The sequence below is a fragment of the Hypomesus nipponensis genome, chromosome 23, assembly GCF_054491055.1.
Source record: "Hypomesus nipponensis isolate SF chromosome 23, ASM5449105v1, whole genome shotgun sequence".
NCBI lineage: Eukaryota > Metazoa > Chordata > Actinopteri > Osmeriformes > Osmeridae > Hypomesus > Hypomesus nipponensis.
This window is the reverse complement of record NC_140383.1, coordinates 4,597,298-4,608,745: the sequence shown is the minus strand read 5'-3', so window position 1 is coordinate 4,608,745 and position 11,448 is coordinate 4,597,298. Positions and strand designations below refer to the sequence as shown.

The 11,448-nt window shown below is 48.3% G+C and overlaps 1 protein-coding gene across 3 annotated transcripts in view; it reads left to right on the top strand.

Moving 5' to 3' along the window:
* Positions 1–511: 511 nt before the first annotated feature.
* uxs1 (UDP-glucuronate decarboxylase 1) overlaps positions 512–11,448 on the top strand; it is a 28,808-nt gene continuing 17,871 nt past the window's right edge. The window contains exons 1-7 of one of the 3 annotated variants that reach the window (XM_084689401.1): positions 512–1,252; positions 1,337–1,470; positions 3,343–3,370; positions 4,401–4,449; positions 6,591–6,634; positions 8,238–8,298; positions 8,667–8,847. In XM_084689401.1, coding sequence (XP_084545527.1) covers positions 1,380–1,470; positions 3,343–3,370; positions 4,401–4,449; positions 6,591–6,634; positions 8,238–8,298; positions 8,667–8,847 — 454 coding nt within the window. In that variant the 5' untranslated portion in view covers positions 512–1,252; positions 1,337–1,379. Of the gene's footprint in view, positions 1,253–1,336; positions 1,471–3,342; positions 3,371–4,035; positions 4,450–6,590; positions 6,635–8,237; positions 8,299–8,666; positions 8,848–11,448 lie in introns of those variants that run through there. The other 2 variants (XM_084689402.1, XM_084689400.1) reach the window with 2 other exon arrangements.

The following is an 11,448-nucleotide window of genomic DNA, read 5'->3' as shown; positions in this document are numbered from 1 at the left end:
TTACAGTACATTCAGAGGGCCTTAGTGAGAGTGGGATGTCAAACAATTGGCCTGATGACTAAAGCAAGACTTTCCCCATCAACCTCGTGGATGTGTTAAACTCATCAGTAACCTACTCTAGGATAACTCATTCTCATTCAATATTACAAATCATAGACATTCTCATTTATGAAGTGGAAAACTATAGGCAATTATGTCTATGAATTGAGATACCCTCTTCATTCGGCTGGTATGATACGAATATGATTGGATTCAGACAAAGTATGATCATTTATCTGATCGAATTAATCATATTAGTCAGCCATCGGGCTCAATTCACTGAATGTCGTTGCACAGTAGTTTAAAAAGTAGTTTATGTGTTATTCTGTCAAAAATGTAAAAAGATACATTCCGAACGGTGACATTCTTTTCACATAGAAAAAATGCATAGGCTCCGAAAAGCAACGCACTAGTTAAATGGAAAATTACTCAAGTGCGCATCAGCAGACCAGGGCATGAGTTTATGAATAAGCCTCTGTGCATGAGATGAATGCAGCGGAAATCGACACATCTTACCTGAGTGAATAATGAATACGCAGGGTTTCGGTAAAAATGTATTTGGTAGTTTAACGTTTGCAATTCTGTTGTAACAAGTGCAAGGGAAAAAAATATTATAAATTGTTTTGTGACAAGGCGTCCAAACTAAGTGTAACGAGTGACATTACGCTATCGCGGCAGGCTGCTCAATCGATGCATGGAATAATCGCTTGCTTGGAATATCTTCGACTCAAGAGGGAAATAAACTTCGTTATGCGAGCGTTAGTGGAAAGATAAGATAACTACTCATTTACATTCTTATAACATGGCCAACACATATGATTAGTTTTCTAAAAACACATACAAAGCAGTCCTTGCCATTAATATTGATAATGTCGTCGGCAGCTGGCTCAAGCTGGATAGCTAACGTTAGCTAAATGCTAACTCTGGTAGCTGATAAATTGTGTAGCAGGCCAATCAACCAGTTAATGTCTCAAGTTACTCAGATCTACTGCAATTAGAAACGACACAAATGAATGACTTTACTGCATAATTGTTACACGTGCAACTAAGCAGAATGAGGGAAATTCAGTAACAACCTTAATGCAATGGTGGCAGAGATGAGCAACATTAGCTAGCTAGCAAGTCGAGAGTTGGCCACGTATAGGGGATCGGAGGACTGTTTGCCTGGAAAATACATTTACAGTTTATCAACAAGTTACACTCACAACAACAGGTACAGATTGGTCAAGGAAAGATAACTGTAACTGAGGGATTGAAGAAAAGCGAGCGTTTTGGTGACTGAAATGCTGTGAGCCAGAGTCCTCCTGTGCTTCCGGGGTTCCTGATGCTGCAGTAAGCAGATGATGAAGCGGGTGCTCTGGGTGATATCAGGACTCAACAGAAGGATGATGAAGCTGCTAGTTGCCCTCGCCTTGATCGCCTACATTGCCTGTGAGTATGTTTAAACACTATGTACTTCAAGTAAGTGTATGCATTAGTTAAACGCAGCACTACTCCCATACTAGTTCCACGATGGAAGATTAACAAATTCACAGATTTGCATAGCCCTGTGGCTGAAATGTGACAACCGACATTGATGATTAATCGCCTGTTTCGTATATCCTGCGTAGCATATAAAAGAACCCGTGAAAATCATATTAATGCACAGTAATACATTTAGGTAGTTTGTCGGGTGTTGATTAGTTCCTGTCGGTCATTACTTTCTTTTCTCTGTCCTAACACTGAGCAATTATTCGAATGACAAATCCCATTACCCAGAACCACCTTTCAAGCTGTGTAAATTGGTTCAGCCGGACTTGAGAAAGTGTAATCACACATTGATTTATAGTTTACTTTGTGTAAGAACATGCTCTGATGTAAATGATAATGTTTTGTTCCCAATAGAAAAGATATAATTACTTTTGAAACTGACACGTTGTCTCAGCATGTGTCTGTGGCCTTGAGAAGTAGTGAGGGGGGGGGGGGGGGGAGTGTGTGTGTAGAGGGGGGAGGTGGGGGGGGGGCATGATGAAAAGAAAATAAGAATATGAGAATTCACTAACAGGAAGACTTTTTAGATTTCCCAGATAAAGCTTTGAGATCAGAACGAAATGTGAGAGAGTCTGAAACTCAAGTAAGAGCTGCAGAAAGCCAATCCAGACATCCTGATGTTTTCTTCAGCCCTTGCCCCAGCCCCAGCTTCAACCCCAGCCCCAGTCCCAGCCACAGTCCCAGTCCCAGTACAAGAGGTGGAATAGTGGGTGAGCAGGCTTAAGCAGCCTATGATGGATTCAAAAGGAACCTTCTAGCTATTTAAGTTCAGCCAGTGTACACTGACATTCACAATGGGGGAAAGGGAAAGAAATGGGCAGTGCAGTGGAGGGCAGGGAAGGAGGAGGAGTAGTGGAGGGGTAGAGAAGCACGGCGAGGGCTATGTGGGTCAGGATGGGAGGCGGGATGATAAATGTGTCCTAGTTCAGCCTGTTCTCCCTCTGAGCTGCTGGGCTTCTACCTGCTCCTCCCAGAGCAGCCGACCTTGGCAGACGCCCAAGAGCCATCGGCACAGCTGGTAGACGTCCCCATGGCCGTGCACGCAGCCAGACTTATCCACCATGGCCTGACACACACAGACACACTGGCAGCTTCCAGCCTCCCTCCTCTCTGCCTCATAGCAGCCCTGTTTTCAGAGCTTCACTCCATAGAGCCTCAGTGTCTACAGGTCCTGAACCCCCAGCGTCTCACGTCCCAGCCTCCAGCCCCCAGCCCCTAGCCTCTAGCCCCATCCTCCATCCTCCAGTGCCCATCCTACAGCCCCCATTCTCCAGCCCCATCCTCTATCCTCCATCCTTAAGCTCCCCCCCCCCCCCCCCTCTCCTCCAGATCCCAAACTCTTAAACAAGTTCACCACCAGAAGTTAGGAAGACTTCCTTTCCGATGTGAAGTGTTTATAAATAGAAACCTTCCTGCTGGGGTTTGATGGGAGAGGTATATGTATACCCCTGGTTGATTGACAGGCTGAGGCAAACCCAGATGAGAGCCTGACAGGCTGTGTGTGGTTATGGGATGGTTTCTCACTAAAGCTAACCTAACGTGTACGCTGCAGCCCTGTTAAACAGGAGCTCTACATGTCAGAATTGGAGAGAGCAGATTATCCATTTTCCCTTTCACATATTGATTTATTAATGTTGTTGTGGTAAGTCCTTATAACAAATGACTCAGTGTTTGATGGACTGAATAGGACCAGTGCAAGAACAGTTGCTCATTGGGGTCTTGTTATTTCTCCAAACTAACTCACTTCATTATGTTTTCCTTCCTCTTCTCTAGCTGTCTGGGGAACCTACACAAATATGAGGTACAGTATAACACATTCTATTGGTTTCAAACGGTATAAAAGTGCATGAATGAACGAGCGTATGAATTCTGTTTCATTAGAATCCAGTCTGTTTCATTGCATTGCCCCATTCCTTCCTGTCTTCCTTGCTTTCTTTCTTCCATCTCCAAAACATTCTCTCGCCTGAAGCCTTAGGAATGGTGCTGTCGGCAATCTATGAAGAAGTGCTTGTTATCGGCCTGAAGGTCCACAGACAACTAGGCTTCAGACTTGGAGGAATACTCGAGTGTCTTTGGCTGCTGCTTGTTTGTGCCAGTGTGTTGTTTGTTCATTGATGCGTAGAGGAAAGGAAGAGAGAGAGTGTGTGTGTGTGTCTCTAAGTCAGTGATGAGGATGTAAATATGCCCTGCTATGTGGATGAGGGTGCGAGAAGTGTCTGGCGGGTGACTGATTTGATTCGCAGGAGGAAGGCTGAGCACCTGTTTGGGCTGCTTAATAATCCCTGCAGGGGTGGAGGGGGGTGGGGGGGATGGAGGGGGGTGTACAGTCTGTCTAAGAGCCCAGGGACATGGGGTTCCATCACCCCCTACATGGTGGTGTTATTTGGATTGAGTGGATGGACAGATGTCATGGAGGCTGGTGGGAGGGATGGAGGGAGAAAGGGATGGAGGAGTGATAGAAGGAGAGGAGTCAGGGGGATGGGGATTGCCGGAGGAGCGTGATGGAGGAGGAGAAATGTCTGGCACAGTGAAGGGTAGAATAAGACGAGATAGGAAGGAGAGGGTGAAGGTGTGCGGGGAGCGTGTTTGCGTGCATGGACACTTGGCGGTTCGCTCCATGCGGCGAGTTATTAACTCAGGGCTGAAATGATTACCGTTTCCCATCATGCAATGCTGTGTGGATCTGCAGCAAAGCGTGAACAAATATCTGTGACCAGCACAGGGACAGGTATTACCACTGCCATCTGTACTCATCGCTTTCTCTTTCTCCCCATCCTCCTGTCTCTGTTCATCCCCCTCTACACCCACTCCCCTCTCCTTTTGTCTTTCAGATCAATTCAGGAACACGGAGAGATGAAGATTGAACAGAGGATTGATGAAGTGAGTTTACCGCACTGCACTCTCTCTGTGTCTCTCTCTCTCTCTCTGTGTCTGTGTCTCTCTCTCTGTGTCTCTCTCTCTCTCTCTCTCTCTCTCTCTCTCTCTCTCTCTCTCTCTCTCTCTCTCTCTCTCTCTCTCTCTCTCTCTCTCTCTCTCTCTCTCTCTCTCTCTCTCTCTCTCTCTCTCTCTCTCTCTCTGTTTGGTTTTGTCTCTCCTTTTTGTCAATGCGAAGGGACGTTTACTTTATGAAACGCACAAACGTGCCTGCACACATGCCCACAAACATGCTGCTAAAGGAAAGCTCAATATAATTAAGGCTTCAATTAAACTTAGCAGCAGTGTTTAATTAAACTACGCAGTGAGAGGCATGACTCCCAATCTGCTCTCACACTCCCTGCTCTGCTCTGATTGACCAGTTCTACCGTCCACACAGTTTGGGTTGGTTTTTTTAATCTGCCTGCCTGTTGGATATCAAATCAACAGCCAGACTGCCTTAATTCACCATCATCTCAGAGAGAGCATGCCAATGATTGAGTCATGAGGACATTTTGATCCGTTGATAATCATAGGAGGATGTTTAATTGATAACTTGTGTAGCCTTGGTTTAGGATTCAGTCTGTGTGAATAAACCAAGAAAACTCAGGTACAAAGACAGCTTTTTATGCAGTGAGAAAAACAACCACTTCTGCTCGTACTTGTGTATGTGGTAGAATGCTCCTGTCCTGCTGAGATTCATGTTGTTTCTCTTCTTAGTTATTCAACGATTCCCACTGAGGTCAAAGACCTCCTCCCTCCTCTTCAGATGCCCAAGCACAGAAGAAGTCCAGTCTGCCCAGACTAGACACAGATGCACTTTATGGGTCGCCAGTATTTTCGGCTTGAGTGAAAACTGCTTACACTCAACTTAGGTTTGCTAGAGATCATCCGGTGATCTCCCTGACTGAGAAGTTGTTGTCATCACGTCGCAGTCTGGCCCCATACAAGCACGTGCCTCTCAGCCCTGGGTCAGCTGGCTGTCTGGTTTCGTCTCCTGAGGCTGGCCATGGCTTACATGTCATGGAAGTGTATACAAGTTGTGGAATGCCATGATATGTGGAAGATTGGCTGTTAGTACGATTAGTACTGAGCTCTCTCGCTCTCTCGCTCTCGCGCGCGCTGCACGTTGCCACATTAAAAAGTCTGTGTTGTAACACTGATCCATATCGCTCCATTACCGAGTCAGAATGGCGTCTTATCGTGTGCGGCAGCCCATTGGACCAGGCCGCTCGCTATCAGTCTGACCTTCCAGTTCAAAGTGGCCGGCTGTTTCAGAAGCCTCGTTTAGCGTGTCTCCCCACAAGCTTCTTCCCTCGCTGACATTTCTCTCCCTCTCTGTGATTAGTGATTAGAGAAAACCCTCTCATTGATTTCTGGATGTGGCTGGTGTTTACTGCACCTTTGGGATCTTAGTATGCTAACCGAGTGGGCCGTAATCAAGCGCTGACGAGCGGGCGTGCTTGATTGACCGTTGACCTCACTTTAATGGGGTGGTGCCCGGCCTTACTTTGAAGTTTGTTGCATGAAACACGTCACATCAGACAGTGGTGTATGAGTGCCATAAATGAATACTTTTTTTTTTTGTCTCAATCAAGGTTCCAACCATCCAAAGCATGTTTGAAGGTGTTGGGATTTCCATTATGTTTACGTTTATTCAAATAAATGTAAATAATAAAGGACTGTAAGTTCTAACATTTATAGGACTTATTTCCAAGGATACAAAGATAAGACTGTTACAAAACAGTGCAACAACAACATCTTATCTTAAATACAACGTCATAAAAATCTGTTTCTTAATCAAGATTGTGCCCTTTAGGTTTTGAAAAACTGCAAAAATAAGTAATTGCTATTGTAGTTAAGTGCATCTGTAATACATGGTACAGAATGGAGCAGTGAAATAGGCAGTTTATTCAGACTACAACATCGTCAATTCTAATAAGCTACCTCATGACTCCATCACATCTTTCTAAGTAGAACGCAACACATTATCACTGTTGGGTATATTTAACACCTGTAATTTCTCCCTCTCTCTCGCTTTCTCTCCCTCTCTCACTATCTCCCTCCCTCTAATCTCTTTTTTACCATTCTCTCTCTCTCTCTGGTAGGTTGTTGCGCCGCTGAGGGAGAAAATACGTGATCTGGAACTAAGGTATGCCTGAATCTACACACACACACGCGCGCGCGCGCACGCACGGTTAGCCTCACATAGTCAGTGGTGGTGAGTGTATTCGTAACACGTCATCGGGAAAGCTGCACGTTCCCCTGATTTTCAGGACAAACAGAGAGAGCAGGCAGGCTCTCTCACTCGAGGTGTGTGTGCGCGTGTCTTCCTGTGTGTCTGTCCACAACCTTTTCGTGTAGGACTCAGTCGACAGAGACTAAAAACATGTTGCAATTTCCCCTTGGGATCAATATAGTACCAAACTACCTGTCTACCCACTCACCCAACACTGCAGAGAGCTAAGATCCCCTCGACTGGAATGCCTGTCTGTAAAAGAATGTGTGTGTGTGTGTGACACACTCCCTGAACTATCTAGCATGTCTCCTGCATTACAGGAATCTGACGAACACACACTCTGCTCCATCCACTGCCCTATCCTTCAGGCGTGTAGACCCTCACACACAGTTGACTAGACCTCTGTGTCATGCTTGCATACACACACACACACACACACAGTTGACTAACTAGACCTCTGTTTCATGCTTGCATACACACACACACACACACACACAGTAGATTAGACTTCTGTTTCATGCTCATGCACCCACACACGCGGATGGCATATTCAAACGGACTCTGTGTGCTTTTAGAGACGTCCCTGCATCTTGCACACGTATTCGTAGAGTGCCTCACAAGAGCGCCACGGCCAGATTGGATGGAAATGTCATTTCACCAAGACTGCTCATTGATTCAGGGGAAAGGAGCCTTTGAGGAGGAACACCCAGAGACGACCGTAATGGGAAAGTAATCTGTAAGGTCCTGATTTCAGTCCGCTTCTGAAAGAACTGTGTTCCCAGAGAACACATTCAGCAGAGGGACGGCGGGGGGCCACCGCTGCACGGCAGACCTACTCGTAATGTGTTTGGTCACGTTTAGAGTAGGGGAGATGCCCAGAAGACAGCTGTTAATACAAGTCATAACCCCCCACCACCACCACCACCCACTTTCCATCTTGCTCTCAGGCCTGTTTCGTATATTGGCACTCTGGTTAGCTCTCTCTCTCTATTATTTTCCTCTGTCTCGATCTTGGCTCCCGCTCTCCATATATCCTTCTCTCTCTCCTTCTTTTTCTTTTTTTCTTTCTCTCTCCTCTCTCTCTCCCCTCTCTCTCTCTCCCCCCCCCCACCCCTCCCTCCGTCTCCCTCTCCCTGTGGTTCTCACACTTACCTGCACATGCACAGACACCGGCAGAGGGAACTCATCACTGGCAGAGTCAGCACTCAGCCCATTCCCTGGAGCCTCATCCTGGAGAGAGAGGGAGAGAGAGAGAGGGAGAGAGAGAGAGGGAGAGAGAGAGAGGGGGAGAGGGGGAGAGGGGGAGAGGGGGAGGGGGGGAGAAGGGGAGGGGGGGAGAGAGAGATGTGTGTGGGCGGGAATGAAGGACCATGGTAGAAAAGAGAGAACGGTATGAATAAAAGATCAAAGATTACTCAACATGTGAACGCAACACACCAGGGCAAATGCAAACACACGCAAAACTGTATTTTTTTCTTTAGGTCGTTTTTTGACGTTATTTCATTTCCATCCTCAGTTTTTCACAGAAATACCCCCCTGTGAAGTTCCTCTCTGAGAAGGACCGGAAAAGAATCTTGGTAAGTGTTCCACCCACCGACACACACGCGCGCCGTACTAGGGACTTCTAGTCATCATGGCTCTCCCAGGCGAGGTCTGTAGCTACCATCACATAATTTTTTTTTTCAGCGGCGCTAGTCGTCCAATAACATGTTTCCGCTCATCTCCTCCGTGTCGAGTGGCCTGTCTACAATGCTGGCCTCTCTTCTATCAGCATCTCATAGTGAGGGGGGGGGGGGTTGGAAGTAGCTGGCTGGATGAGGGAGATGGTCAACGTAGTCTCCCCCCAAGCAGGCTCTCTGCCCCCCCGCCCCCCCACCCCGCTCAGCCGTCCCATGAGCCGGTCCCTCTGACGCGCTCCTCCTCTCTCCCCCCCCCTGCACCTCAGATCACGGGCGGCGCTGGCTTCGTGGGCTCCCACTTGACGGACAAGCTGATGATGGACGGCCACGAGGTGACGGTGGTGGACAACTTCTTTACGGGCCGGAAGAGGAACGTGGAGCACTGGATCGGACACGAGAACTTTGAGCTCATCAACCATGACGTGGTGGAGCCGCTCTACATAGAGGGTGAGCGCGCGCGAGCACACGCACGCACACACACACACACACCACACCACACTTCCCAGACATGCTCTCACCCAGTCCCACGCTCACTTGATTACTCTCACACCCTCATCTGCAGAATCTCATCACACCTTTGTCTCACTTGATCTTTTCTCTGTAATTATTAGTCATCTGCGGAACAAAGCCTCTTCCTTTTCTCTTTCTCACCCACACACACACGCCGTCTGCCTTTCACTTCATCCACGAGACATCTCTCTGTGACATAGAACTATCACACCCTAGAACTTCCTCGATGTGCTTCTTGTGTCTCTTCTTTTCTTCTCCGAAGGCCACATTTTGTGTGGCTTTCTACATGTTGCAACTTTTTACTGACTGGCCTTTCATACCTCCCGCCTGCTGCCTCTCATTCTTCAAACGATCACTGACCTGATGAAACCAGAGGGCTGAAATGCTCCATACACAACCTACCTGACACACTGGGCCCCCCCAGCCTCCTGCCCCCCCCCCCCCCCCAGCCTCCTGCCCCCCCCCCCCCCCAGCCTCCTGCCCCCCCCCCCCCAGCCTCCTTGGGCCCCTTTGGCCTCCTGGGGCCCCTTCGGCCTCCTGGGGCCCCTTCGGCCTCCTGGGGCCCCTTCGGCCTCCTGGGGCCCCTTCGGCCTCCTGGGGCCCCTTCGGCCCCCTGGGGCCCCTCTGTGCCCTCCTGGCCCCTCCTGGGTCCCTCCTGGGCCTTCCTGGCCCCTTCTGGGCCCTCCTGGGCCCCGCTCTCATTTCAAACGTTCGTCTTTTTCTCTCGTTGAGTGGACGGACCCACTGACTCACTGGATGGCCCAGGGCCGGCATTTGCTATAGGCAAACTAGGCAGCCGCCTCGGGCGCCATGAAGAGGGGGGCGCCAAATACCGAAGTGCGTCCATTAATTAACAAATTAATGGACTAATTAAGCTGTTGAAACATTTTGCCTAGGGCGGCGAAGGTACTCGCGCCGGCCTTGGGAGGGCCCCTGCATTTTCTGGAACTAGTGATGTCACAGCTGTGACGACCAATAGGAGGAAAGGGTACGCCGCTTCAGAGGGATCTCTGTCCCAAGCCAGATCAGCATAGTGCTGAAGGGAACACTAGATGATGATTAAAGTTCATAATTATTAATTAGTATTCAAAAGGATTCTTGGTACCACAGTAATGATTTTATTACTGGAGGTGGTCAAGGAGGAATGGAATCATTCACATTAAAACACTGACTTTGAAAGGAGGATTTGAGATCCATTTAATTGTTTTATAAGTCAGTGATTGAAATCCCCATTGGTTCAAGTGTAGCTGTGTGGCTCTTGGATGAGCTAATGAGTTCAAATCCCTTCCCTGTGTGTCCAGGGTTAGGTCAAGCTGACGAGAGGTGATTCACTCTATCCCTGAAGCCTCACAAAGAGGCCGTCCTTGTTTGTCGCCGGATGATCCTCGCGAGTTGCCGTAGAACCACACCTTACAAATGGGTTTGCTCATGAAAACACACGGGCCTCCTTGATTGAGGGGGTAGTAGTCTTTTGAGGGGCTGGCAGCGTTCTCCCCCCCCCCCCCCCACCCCCCCCCCCTCCTGAGCCCACCAGCTAACACATTGGAAAGATTTGGGTCGAGGTGCCAGACAAGCAAAGCCTACCGGAGTGCAAAAAAATTCACTTTTATGTTTTAGTGGTTGCGAACATCTGCTGTGCAGCCTGTCAGCAGTGTAGCCTTCAACCTTTCCTGGGAAGACTCGAGGAAGATGGCTGCTCTTAGGAAACTGCTACCTTCTCTTCATTTAACTTTAACTTCAAGCAGAAAACTGGAAAGGGGGAAAACTGCAGTAAATCATGGGGGGGGGGGGGGGGGGTCGGTCAATTCAGTCTCCCAGGCCTGTCAGCTGGAGGACTGGGAGCGCTGGAGACAGGACTGGGCTGGGCTCCATCTGCAGTTGGCTCCAGCTCCAGCTAGATGTAGATCACCTTAAGTAATAGGAAGAACAAGACGCCATCACCAAAAACAGATTACCGTAGAAACCAAACCACAGTGATACGGTTTCCTTAGGAGACTGCTTTGCCTGGGATTCACTCCCCTCTCTTAACGTTACTGTCTTCCCCTTGTTCCAGGTGCTTCCATGAATAATGAAGCTCTGTCAGGGTAGGGGTTGCGGGCGTCAAGGCGCAGCTGAGCTACGTTATCTTTGCAGGCTGTCACAAGGCAGACATGCATAATGCAAACGCACATCTTTCGGTAGGTGATTGTGGGAAACGGGAGGAGAGAGAATGTGACAGGGGGAGAGGGTCAGCAGGGAGTTGTAGAGGATGGGAAGATGAAGAGAAGAGAGGGAGAGGAGGACAGAGAGGGACTCTTGTGTGAGACATCCAGATACAGAGAGAGTTCCACTGGCCCAGCATGGTCCTACAAGGCTTAGTTGAGACCTTTAGAACTGAATGATAACTCTCAGGAAACTCCCAATACCATGGCAAAAACACACACTTCAACAGGAATCAATTATCACTTCATTTCCCCTAACTTATTTCTTTATCTCTCTCATTTAAATCTCAATTCCTTTAGCAGGTCCGGACAGGTTCTGAAAACTAATACGTCTTTC